Below are 11,880 nucleotides of genomic sequence, written 5' to 3'. Positions count from 1 at the left end.
GGGAGCAGAAGCAGAATCACTGTGCCAAAGTAACAGAGGCTGGGGAAAAGACCTGTGAAAAACCATGAGACCTCCTCCTCTGCACAATGCGGGTCATAGTCAGTGCTGCAATCCAATGGGGGTGGGGTGGAGGAGTAAAGCATGCTGTCCCACCTCTCTGCACTAGCTCCATTTTCAAAAGTAAATGGGTTCATATATGGATTATAAGAGACATGTGGAGTAGAATTATGGCATATAAGGGGAGAAGTGTGATGGCATAGAAGAGGCCTGTTGAGGGGTCTGATGGCATAAAATGGGCATCTGGAAGGGTTGGATGGCATTTTTGTTTTATGAAAATATGTATGATATATACACTGTATAGACTGTTTATTTCATAAACAAACAAAAGCATTTTATTATATAGACGACTGCTTTTAAATAGAAAAAAAAAATAATTTCTACTTTCATACGGATGGTGTATTATCCTTTTGAATAATAGTGGGTGGTGTATTATCCCTTTGAGTAAGGATGATACATTGCCTGCTTACTGAAAGTGAAACCAACATCAAACCTCTCCCTCTACTTATAGCAGATAAAACTCTGGGTGTGTAGTCTGCATGTGTCTTTGCCCAGGCAGGAGAGCTGATGTGAATATGATTCTCTTCTGGATGCAACATCTTCTAGTAGCGTTTCTGCTCCTACAGAAATGTAAGTTACAGGTGACTTTACATCACTTAATGAGGATATTGATTGCTCTTAATTCATTATATTTTATAAGGTAAATATGAATTTGCATTTATTAATAACACTGCCAAGACACAATATTCTTTAGTGTAAACAACACTTCATTATACTATTACATTGTGTACCAGTAGGGTAATTGGACTTTCATATTTACTACTAATACTATCAACCCATAACTCTATGTTTTCTCTACATTGTCATGTCGTGTACATGTACATTTACTACTAACACTACTAAGACTTTCAACCAACAACCGTAAACTTTCTTTAAGTTATCATAATGCATATATATGTATACTAGCTGAAGTACCCAGCATTGCCCAAGTTTAATTCTTTCAGTTATTAAGTTATCAATGAGTTGGATGTAACGGTCAACATTTTAAAAATAATTAGCAGCTTAGCATCTCTTCCAACACACCCATGAGGAAAGATCTGCCCGGCACACTCTGCTGTGAGGTCCGACCGAGACCCGGCCTAACCATTCCATTAGGCATCCCAGATCAATTGTCACCCTCTGTGAAGTTTTCATCCAAATCCATCCAGTGGAAGACCCAGAACTGGCTCCCTGGGTCGAAGTTCTGCCCAGTGTTCACCAAGGGGAGGTCCGACCGGGACCTCAACCCCCAAGTAAAGGGATGGGGAACCTCAGGCCCTGGGGCCGTATAAGGCCGGGAGAATCATTTGGTCTGGCCCTCAGAGTTTTTTTCTGCTAGCCTCATCTGGCTAGCAGTGTGCCCAGAATGGCACCCTGCAGCCAGAGTCTATGCAGCAGTGATGCCAGGAGCATCCTTAGGACCCTTTTGATGGTACACCGCTGCCCTTACACCTCCCCGGAGCATCCTCAGGATGCTCTGGGTATTGCTGTAATCAACGGCGATTGGGGCCCCACCCCGTGTGACATCACATTGAGGGCCCGTGGCCTGCACCGGGCCTGCAAATGATGTTATATATATCAAAATGGCCCTCGACAGAAAAAAGGTTCCCCACCCCTGCCCTAGTATGTTTTCTGGGATCCAATGTTACCACTGGGATCCAATGTTTTCATCCAAATCCATCCAGTGGAAGGCACAAAACAGGTTTCCCAGCTCAAAATTCTGCCCAGCGTACACCAACAGGAGGTCCGACTGGGACCTCAACCCCCTTGTATGTTTTCTGGGATCCAATGTTACCACTCTGTGAAGTTTTCATCCAAATCCATCCAGTGGAAGGCCCAGAACAGGCTCCACTGGTCAAAGTACTGCCCAGCGTATATCAACGGGAGGACCGACCAGGACCCAAACCCCCCTAAAACCTGGCCAGGATCCAACAGAACCACCTCACGTTGGTTTCATCCCAATCTGTGCAGGGGTGTCCGAATGCATAACTGGACAATTAAGTTTATTCTTTGTTCTTAGGAATGGGTAAGTATGTATATATATATATGTGTATATATATATATATATATATATATATATACATATACTGTATGTGTATATATATATATATAAAATTTTATATATATATATATATATATATATATATATATATATAGGCCCAAGGTTGCGGCACTCAGAGCATTATCGTAAGTAAACTACAGGCAAACAGGTTGAAGCAGACCTGTGTTAGTGTAGTTTACTTATCATAATGCTATGAGTGCCACACCCTTGGACCTATGTGTTGCCTTTTTAGTATAATGGAGGTACCGAGTGAAGTTTTCCTATGTGAGTGCCAGATTATGTATTGACACACATATACATATATATATTAGGGATGTGCAGGCTCGGATAGGTTCGAGTTTGCACGTGGAGTTCGGATTTTTCCCTCCAAAAAAACGGAACTCAGAACGAGGCAAAACGTCATCTTACATGGACGAACATCATCATTCCTGGTCTTTTGTCCAGGAATGATGATGTTCGTCCATGTAAGATGACGTTTTGCCTCGTTCTGAGTTCCGTTTTTTTGGAGGGAAAAATCCGAACTCCACGTGCAAACTCGAACCTATCCGAGCCTGCACATCCCTAATATATATATATATATAACAGTATTATTAACCTCAATAACATTACTTTCCACTCATTTTCAGTCAATTTTGACCAGCTCACAATATTGTTTTCATCCAGTTTAGGCCAAAAAGTTGCACCAAGCTAGCTGGCTGCAGTGGGTGGCACAAAAACGTGGCAGTTCAACTTCCAACATGACACTTCAGCAAACAAATGTTTTCATTAATCAAGAGGCCTGAGGGAGATGGAGTATGTATGTAGTTGAAGGCAGAGAAAGGAAGGGTTGATTTGTAGTAAATTTTATTTATTTTTTTCTGAAGCAAATTTACGAGAGAGGAGGGGAGATCATGGGTGAACAATATGTCCCATGTCTTGAACACAAAATGAACTTGGAATGGGCCTTGAGCCGGCCCTGGGAAAAAAAGACTTGCTGTTTACATCAGAGGAAAGCAGCCTGTAGTTCTACGGCTGAACTACAACACCCAGCATCCGTGCTGTTTGCCGGGCCTACTGGAAGTTGTTTGTCAACAATGGGTAGCGTGCCTCAGGTTACCTCAGCCTGTTTTACGCACTGCATGTAACATGTAAATATGTATGTAATGTGACCAATATACATAACTAATTTTTGTATTAAACGTATTTGCACTTTATTGCACACATTCTGACAGGAAGATGATCTGTGCTGCTGCTCATATTTCTGGTCTCTCGCATGACACCCATCATCTACATAATCCAGTTATTCCACTTAGAGTCACCTACATACAAAGGAGGCAGGCATTTATTGAGCTGAACCATTATTTATAACAGCCTATCAGCCTATCAATTCACCTGGGTCCTGAGGCAACCGGTTTGAGTTGGGGGGGAAAAAGCAATTTAAAAAACTGGGTAAATTTGAAAATCTCTCATGTTTTGACCTCCACATCAACTTGGTGGTTCAGAATTTAAAAAAAAATATAAAATGGACAGCACAGCACACCCCTGGATGGTCAGCACACTGGATGGACAGCACACCCCTGGATGGACAGCACAGCACACCCCTGGATGGACAGCACAGCACACCCCTGAATGGACAGCACAGCACACCCCTGGATGGACAGCACACTCCTGTATGGACAGGACAGCTCACACAGCCCGCCCTTCCTGCATGGAGACTCAGCAGTAAATGGCGCTGAACCACCGTGGGGAGGGACTTATATGCAATCCAAAACCCACGAGGATTTGATGGCGTTTTGCCTCGTATTGGATTCTAAGTCAGGTGGGAAAACCCGAGCCTGACTCGGATCCTGCTCAGATTCACTATGTTCGGGCGGGTTTGGTCTCTGAGAACCAGACTCGCTCATCTCTATTAACTACTGTATACCAGTGGGAATATTATTAATTCTGGGGGAGATTCAGTACTAGACGGAATTGCCAAACTGCATGCAAGCAGCTTTGCAATTCCGTCCTTGCAATTATGTTAATGCAGCAGGAGGCGTCATGTCTCCTGCATGCATTAATGATCCGATCTGCGTCCATGGATGCAGCATTGGATCATCTGCGTGATCCCTGGCTGGCTAAGTGACCATGGGGTCATGCAGACCGGCCATCGCAGATGAGGGAAAAAGGCCAGGAAATCTTTGTCAGCCAACGAAGATCCTGGCCTCTTCCCTCCCCACCCAAACGGCGGCGATATGCCTCCATTTTGTGAAACAGAGGTCGCCACCTCCCCCCCTCCCTCCGCCCCAAATAGCAGAAGACTGTCAATCACGGACAGTCTGCTGCCACTCATGCACAGTAGGGGTCCGGCGCCTGTGCAGATTCCCAACAAAACCCAGCCACCCCCCCCCCCCCCTGTTTCTCAGCAGTTACCTGTATATCTCCAGCTGAGCATGTCACTGCTGGAGCTGTGGTAAGACGCCGCCTCTGTCCTCCCTTGTGCTGCCTCCTCTCTGCACTGGGCTGCACCCCAACACTGAAGGAACGTCATGACGTCTCTCCCAGGCCCGTAAGTTGGTACAGCAGATGGGGAGTGTGTAGTAGTAGAGGTGCGCATGGCACACCATTACTATTATACATTGCAACAGGTGGCAGCGGCACTACTACTGGGGACATTGCATAAGGGGCACTACTACAGTGGGCATTGCATGAGGGGCACTGCTACTAGGGGCATTGCATAATGGCCTCTACAACAGGGGACACTATAAGGAGCAATACTACTGGGGGCATTAAGGTGCATATGGAATGGAAAGGAATGCTCCCAGAGTGACGAGAAACTGGTGTGTCATGGTGACACGCCACCATTTTCCCTTGACCATGCCCACTTTTTGGAGCACGCATATAGGAGGGGGGGGGGCTACATTTTTCATCTTGCCCTGGGCTCCAAATACCCTAGTTACACCACTGGAATGGGTTGAAAATTTTGATAGAATGTACTTTAAAAAATGTGAATGTCAGTGATTGAACATTTGATAGAAGCAGTGCTTAAAGTGGTCCCATGGAAGTGGTGGAGCTCAACCCACTCAGCACCTTTTCAACAACGGGACATCGCGCGCCACAATGCGCGCTGGGAAAAATGGGTGTGGTCTCAAAAGAAAGGGGTGTGGTTTCAAAAGAAAGGGGCGTGGTCATACAATAGAATTCTCAATTCAAATTACACCACACAGTAGCTCCATCTTATTCACATTACACTGCATATTGTGCCCCTGATTCACATTACATCACATAGTAGTGTCCCTAATTCAAGTTATGACACACAGCAGTGCCCCTTTTACAAAATGCCCACATTAGTGCCTCTTATATACAATGCCCAAAGTAGTAGTGCCCCTAATACACATACTGCCCACAGCAGTAGTGCCCCTTATACAATGCCCAAAGCAGTAGTACCCCTTACGCATTGCCCACAGTACCCCCAGTAGTGGTGCCCCTTATGCAGTGCCCACAGTTGTATTGCTCCTTAAGCAGAGCCCACAGAAGTGGTGCCCCTTAAGCAGTGCCCCCAGGAGTGCTGCCCCTTATTCAGTGTCCCCTATGTAATGCCCACATAGTAGTGCCCCCTGTAGTAGTGACCCCATCAGTAATCCCCCAGCAATAGTAATGCCCTCCATAGTAAAGTACCCTGTAGTAATGCCCCCTGTAGTAATGCCCCCTGTAGTAATGCCCCCTATAGTAATGGCCCCTGCAGTAATTGCTCAATAGAAATGTCCCCTGTAGTAATGGCCCCTGCAGTAATGGCCCCTGCAGTAATGCCCCCTGTAGTAATGGTCCCAGTAGTAATCCCCCTGCAATAGTGGCCCCTATAGTAATGCCCCATGTTATAGTGCCCCCTGTAGTAATGGCCCCTGCTGTAATGCCTCCTGTAGTTATGGCCCCTGCAGAAATGCCCCTGTAGTAATGACCCCTGCTGTAATGCCTCCTGTAGTTATGGCCCCTGCAGTAATGCCCACTGTAGTAATGACTCCTGCATAATGCCAACCTGTAATAGTGCCCCCTGTAGTAATGCCCCCAATACAAATGTCCCCTGCAGTAATGCCCTCTGTAGCAGTGCCACCGGTGGTAGTGCCCCCTGAAGTAATGGCCCCTGCAGTAATGCCCCCTGTAGAATTAATGGTCCCTGTAGTAATGGCCCCTGCAGTAATGGCCCCTGCAGTAATAGCCCCTGTAGTAATGCCCCCTGTAATACTTCCCCTTGTAGTAATGGCCCCTGCAGAAATGCCCCCTGCAATAGTGCCCCCTGTAGTAATGCCCCTATAGAAATGTCCCCTGCAGTAAAATCCCCTGTAGTAGTGCCAACTGTGGTAATGCCCCCTGCAATAATGCCCCAATAGTAATGCCCCCTGCAGTAATGCCCCCTGTAGTAATGCCCCTGTAGTAATGCCCTCCAGAGAAATGTCCCCTGCAGTAATGCCCCAAATAGTAATGCCCCCTGTAGTAATGCCCACTGCAGTAATGCCCCAATAGTAATGACCACTGTAGAAGTAATGCCACCTGTAGTAATGTCCCCTGCAGTAATGCCTCCTATAATAGTGCCCCCCGAAAAAGTGCCCCTTGTAATAATACCCCCTGTAATAGTTCCCCCTGTAGTAATGTCCCCTGTAGTAATGGCCCATGCAGTAATGCCTCCTGTATTAATGCCCCCTGTAGTAATGGTCCCTGTAGTAATGGCCCCTGCAGTAAAGGCCCCTGTAGTAATGCGCCCTGTAATAGTACCACTTGTAGTAATGCCCACTGTAGTAATGGCCCTATAGTAATGGCCCCTGCAATAGTGCCACCTATAGTAATGGCCCCTGCAGTAATTGCTCAATAGAAATGTCCCCTGTAGTAAAGGCCCCTGCAGTAATGGCCCCTGCAGTAATGCCCCCTGTAGTAATGGTCCCAGTAGTAATCCCCCTGCAATAGTGGCCCCTATAGTAATGCCCCATGTTATAGTGCCCCCTGTAGTAATGGCCCCTGCTGTAATGCCTCCTGTAGTTATGGCCCCTGCAGTAATGCCCCTGTAGTAATGACCCCTGCTGTAATGCCTACTGTAGTTATGGCCCCTGCAGTAATGCCCTCCTGCATAATGCCAACCTGTAATAGTGCCCCCTGTAGTAATGCCCCCAATACAAATATCCCCTGCAGTAAGGCCCCCTGTAGCAGTGCCACCGGTGGTAGTGCCCCCTGTAGTAATGGCCCCTGCAGTAATGCCCCCTGTAGAATTAATGCCTCCTGTAGTAATGGTCCCTGTAGTAATGGCCCCTGCAGTAATAGCCCCAATAGTAATGCCCCCTGTAATAGTGCCCCTTGTAGTAATGCCCCCTGTAGTAATGGCCCTGCAGTAATGCCCCCTGTAATACTTCCCCTTGTAGCAATGGCCCCTGCAGCAATGCCCCCTGCAATAGTGCCCCTTGTAGTAATGCCCCCTATAGAAATGTCCCCTGCAGTAATGCCCCCTGTAGTAGTGCCACCTGTGGTAATGCCCCCTGCAATAATGCCCCAATAGTAATGACCCCTGTAGTAATGGCCCCTGCAGTAATGCCCCCTGTAGTAATACCCCTGTAGTCATGCCCTCCAGAGAAATGTCCCCTGCAGTAATGCCCCCTGTAGTAATGCCCCCTGCAGTAATGCCACAATAGTAATGCCCACTGTAGAAGTAATGCCACCTGTAGTAATGTCCCCTGTAGTAATACCCCCTGTAATAGTTCCCCCTGTAGTAATGTCCCCTGTAGTAATGGCCCTTGCAGTAATGCCCCCTGTAGTAAAGGTCCCTGTAGTAATGGCCCCTGCAGTAATGGCCCCTGCAGTAATGGCCCCTGTAGTAATGCGCCCTGTAATAGTACCCCTTGTAGTAATGCCCACTGTAGTAATGGCCCTACAGTAATGGCCCCTGCAATAGTGCCCCATGTAGTAATGCCCCCTGTAATAGTGCCCCTTGTAATAATGCCCCCTGCAGTAATGACCCTGCAGTCATGCCCACTGTAATAGTGCCCCCTGTAGTAATGCCAGCAATAGAAATGTCCCCTGCAGTAATGCCCCCTGTAGTAGTGCCACTGGTGGTAATGCCCCCTGAAGTAATGCCCCAATAGTAATGCCCCCAATAATAATGCCCCCCACTGTAGAAGTAATCACCCCTGTAGTAATGTCCCCAACAGTAATCCCCCTGTAGTAATGGTCCCTGCAGTAATGCTCCAATAGTAATGGTCACACTCCCAATAGTAATAATACCCCAATAAAAGTAATGCCCCATGTAGTTATGGCCCCTACAGTAATGCCCCCTGTAGTAATGGCCCCTGCAGTAATACCCCCTGTAGTAATGGCCCCTGCAGTAATGCCCCCTGTAATAGTGCCCCCTGCAGTAATGCACCCTGTAATAGTGTCCTCTGTAGTAATGCCCCCTGTAATAATGGCCCCTGCAGTAATGCCCCCTGTAATAGTGTCCCCTGTAGTAATGCCCCCTGTAATAGTGTCCCCTGTAGTAATGCCCCCTGTAATCATGGCCCCTGCAGTAATGTCCCCTGTAATAGTGTCCCCTGTAGTAATGCCCCCTGTAATAATGGCCCCTACAGTAATGCCCCCGTAATAGTGTCCCCTGTAGTAACGCCCCCAATAGAAATGTCCCCTGCAGTAATGCCCCCTGAAGTAATGCCCCAATAGTAATGTCTTCCTGTAGAAGTAATGCCCCCTTTAGTAATGTCCCCAACAGTAATGGCCCCTGCAGTAATGCCCCAATAGTAATGGTCCCAATACCAATAGTAATAATACCCGAATAAAAGTAAAGCCCCCTATAGTAATGGCCCCTGCAGTAATGCCCCCTGTATTAATGGACCCTGTAGTGGATGGCCCCTGCAGTAATACCCCCTGTAGTAATGGCCCCTGCAGTAATGCCCTCTGTAATAGTGTCCCGTGTAGTAATTCCCCCTGTAATAGTGCCCCCTGTAATAGTGTCCCCTGTAGTAATGCCCCCTGTAATAATGGCCACTGTAATAGTGTCCCCTGTAGTAATGACTCAACATTAATAATGGCCCCTGAAGTAATGCCCCCTGTAATAGTGTCTCCTGTAGTAATGCCCCTGTAGTAACGCCTCTAATAGGAATGTCCCCTGCAGTAATGCCCCACATCGTAATGCCCCTTGTAGTAATGCCCCCTGTAATAGTGTCCCCTGTAGTAATGCCCCCTGTAATAATGGCCACTGTAATAGTACCCCTTGCAGTAATGCCCCCAATAGAAATATCCCCTGCAGTAATGCCCCCTGTAGTTGTGCCACCAGTGGTAGTGCCCCTGAAGTAATGCCCCCAACAATAATGCCCCACTGTAGAAGTAAAGCCCCCTGTAGTAATGTCCCCAACAGTAATCCCCCTGCAGTAATGGCCCCTGCAGTAATGCCCCAATAGTAATGGTCCCACTCCCAATAGTAATAATACCCCAATAGAAGTAATGCCACCTGTAGTTATGGCCTCTGCAGTAATGCCCCCTGTATTAATGCCCCCTGTAGTAATGGTCCCTGTAGTAATGGCCCTTGCAGTAATAACCCCTGTAGTAATGACCCCTGTAATAGTGCCCCTTGTAGTAATGCCCCCTGTAGTAATAGCCATGCAGTAATGGCCCCTGCAATAGTGCCCCCTGTAGTAATTCCCCCTGTAATAGTGCCCCTTGTAGTAATGCCCACTGTAATAGTGCCCCCAATAGAATTGTCCCCTGCAGTAATGCCCCCTGTAGCAGTGCCACCGGTGGTAATGCCCCCTGAAGTAATGCCCCCTGCAGTAATGCCCCCTGTAGTAATGTCCCCAACAGTAATCCCCCTAGCAGTAATGACCCCTGCAATAATGCCCCAATAGTAATGGTCCCACTCCCAATAGTAATAATACCCCAATAGAAGTAATGCCCCCTATAGTTATGGCCCCTGCAGTAATGCCCCCTGTAGTAATGGCCCCTGCTGTAATGCCCCCTGCAGTAATGGCTCCTGCTGTAATACCCCCAATAGAATTGTCCCCTGCAGTAATGCCCCCTGTAGCAGTGCCACCGGTGGTAATGCCCCCTGCAGTAATGCCCCCTGCAGTAATGCCCCCTGTAGAAGTAATGCCCCCTGTAGTAATGTCCCCATCAGTAATCCCCCTGCAGTAATGACCCATGCAGTAATGCCCCAATAGTAATGGTCCCACTCCCAACAGTAATAATACCCCAATAGAAGTAATGCCCCCTGTAGTAATGACCCCTGCTGTAATACCCCCTGTAGTAATGGCATTGCAGTAATGCCCCCTGTAATAGTGCCCCCTGTAGTAATACCCCCTGTAATAGTGTTCCCTGTAGTAATGCCCCCAACAGTAATGCACCCTGTAGTAATTGCCCCCAACAGTAATGCCCTCTGTAGTTATGGCCCCTGTAGAAGTAATGCCCCCTGTAGTAATGGTCCCTGTAGTAATGGCCCTTGCAGTAATAACCCCTGTAGTAATAGCCCCTGCAATAGTGCCCCCTGTAGTAATGCCCCCTGTAATAGTGCCCCTTGTAGTAATGCCCACTGTAATAGTGCCCCATGTAGTAATGCCCCCAATAGAATTGTCCCCATGCAGTAATGCCCCCTGTAGCAGTGCCACCGGTGGTAATGCCCCCTGAAGTAATGCCCCCCTGTAGAAGTAATGCCCCCTGTAGTAATGTCCACAACAGTAATCCCCCTGCAGTAATGTCCCAATAGTAATGGTCCCACTCCCAATAGTAATAATACCCCAATAGAAGTAATGCCCCCTGTAATAGTGCCCCTTGTAGTAATGCCCATTGTAATAGTGCCCCCAATAGAATTGTCCCCCAGCAGTAATGCCCCCTGTAGCAGTGCCACCGGTGGTAATGCCCCCTGAAGTAATGCCCCCTGCAGTAATGCCCCCTGTAGAAGTAATGCCCCCTGTAGTAATGTCCCCAACAGCAATCCCCCTGCAGTAATGACCCCTGCAGTAATGCCCCAATAGTAATTGTCCCACTCCCAATAGTAATAATACCCCAATAGAAGTAATGCCCCCTGTAATAGTTCCCCTTGTAGTAATGCCCCCTGCAGTAATGCCCCCTGTAGTAATGGCCCCTGCTGTAATGCCCCCTGCAGTAATGGCTCCTGCAGTAATACCCCCTGTAGTAATGGCCCCTGCAGTAATGCCCCCTGTAGAAGTAATGACCCCTGCTGTAATACCCCCTGTAGTAATGGCATTGCAGTAATGCCCCCTGTAATAGTGCCCCATGTAGTAATACCCCCTGTAGTAATGCCACCATCAGTAATGCACCCTGTGGTAATTGTCCCCAACAGTAATGCCCTCTGTAGTTATGGCCCCTGTAGAAGTAATGCCCCCTGTATTAATGCCCCCTGTAGTAATGGTCCCTGTAGTAATTGCCCTTGTAGTAATAACCCCTGTAGTAATAGCCCCTGCAATAGTGCCCCCTGTAGTAATGCCCCCTGTAATAGTGCCCCTTGTAGTAATGCCCCCTGTAATAGTGCCCCATGTAGTAATGCCTCCAATAGAATTGTCCCCTGCAGTAATGCCCCCTGTAGCAGTGCCACCGGTGGTAATGCCCCCTGAAGTAATGCCCCCTGCAGTAATGCCCCCCTGTAGAAGTAATGCCCCCTGTAGTCCCCAACAGTAATCCCCCTGCAGTAATGCCCCCCTGTAATGCCCCCCTGTTGAAGTAATGCCCCCTGTAGTCCCCAACAGTAATTCCCCTGCAGTAATGCCCCAATAGTAATGGTC

The 11,880-nt window shown here is 47.8% G+C and overlaps 1 protein-coding gene across 1 annotated transcript in view; it reads left to right on the top strand.

Annotated features, from left to right (window-relative positions):
- Positions 1-615: 615 nt before the first annotated feature.
- LOC148527163 (granzyme A-like) overlaps positions 616-11,880 on the top strand; it is an 81,030-nt gene continuing 69,765 nt past the window's right edge. Inside the window, exon 1 of the mRNA XM_088469420.1 lies at positions 616-687. Within this exon, the coding sequence (XP_088325546.1) occupies positions 633-687 (55 nt within the window). The 5' untranslated portion in view covers positions 616-632. The remainder of the gene's footprint in view (positions 688-11,880) is intronic.

Source organism: Taudactylus pleione, unplaced genomic scaffold (assembly GCF_031769625.1).
Source record: "Taudactylus pleione unplaced genomic scaffold, aTauple2 ptg000092l, whole genome shotgun sequence".
In the NCBI taxonomy this organism is placed as follows: Eukaryota; Metazoa; Chordata; class Amphibia; order Anura; family Myobatrachidae; genus Taudactylus; species Taudactylus pleione.
The sequence above is the reverse complement of the archived record's forward strand: the minus strand, read 5'-3'. Positions and strand labels throughout refer to the sequence as shown.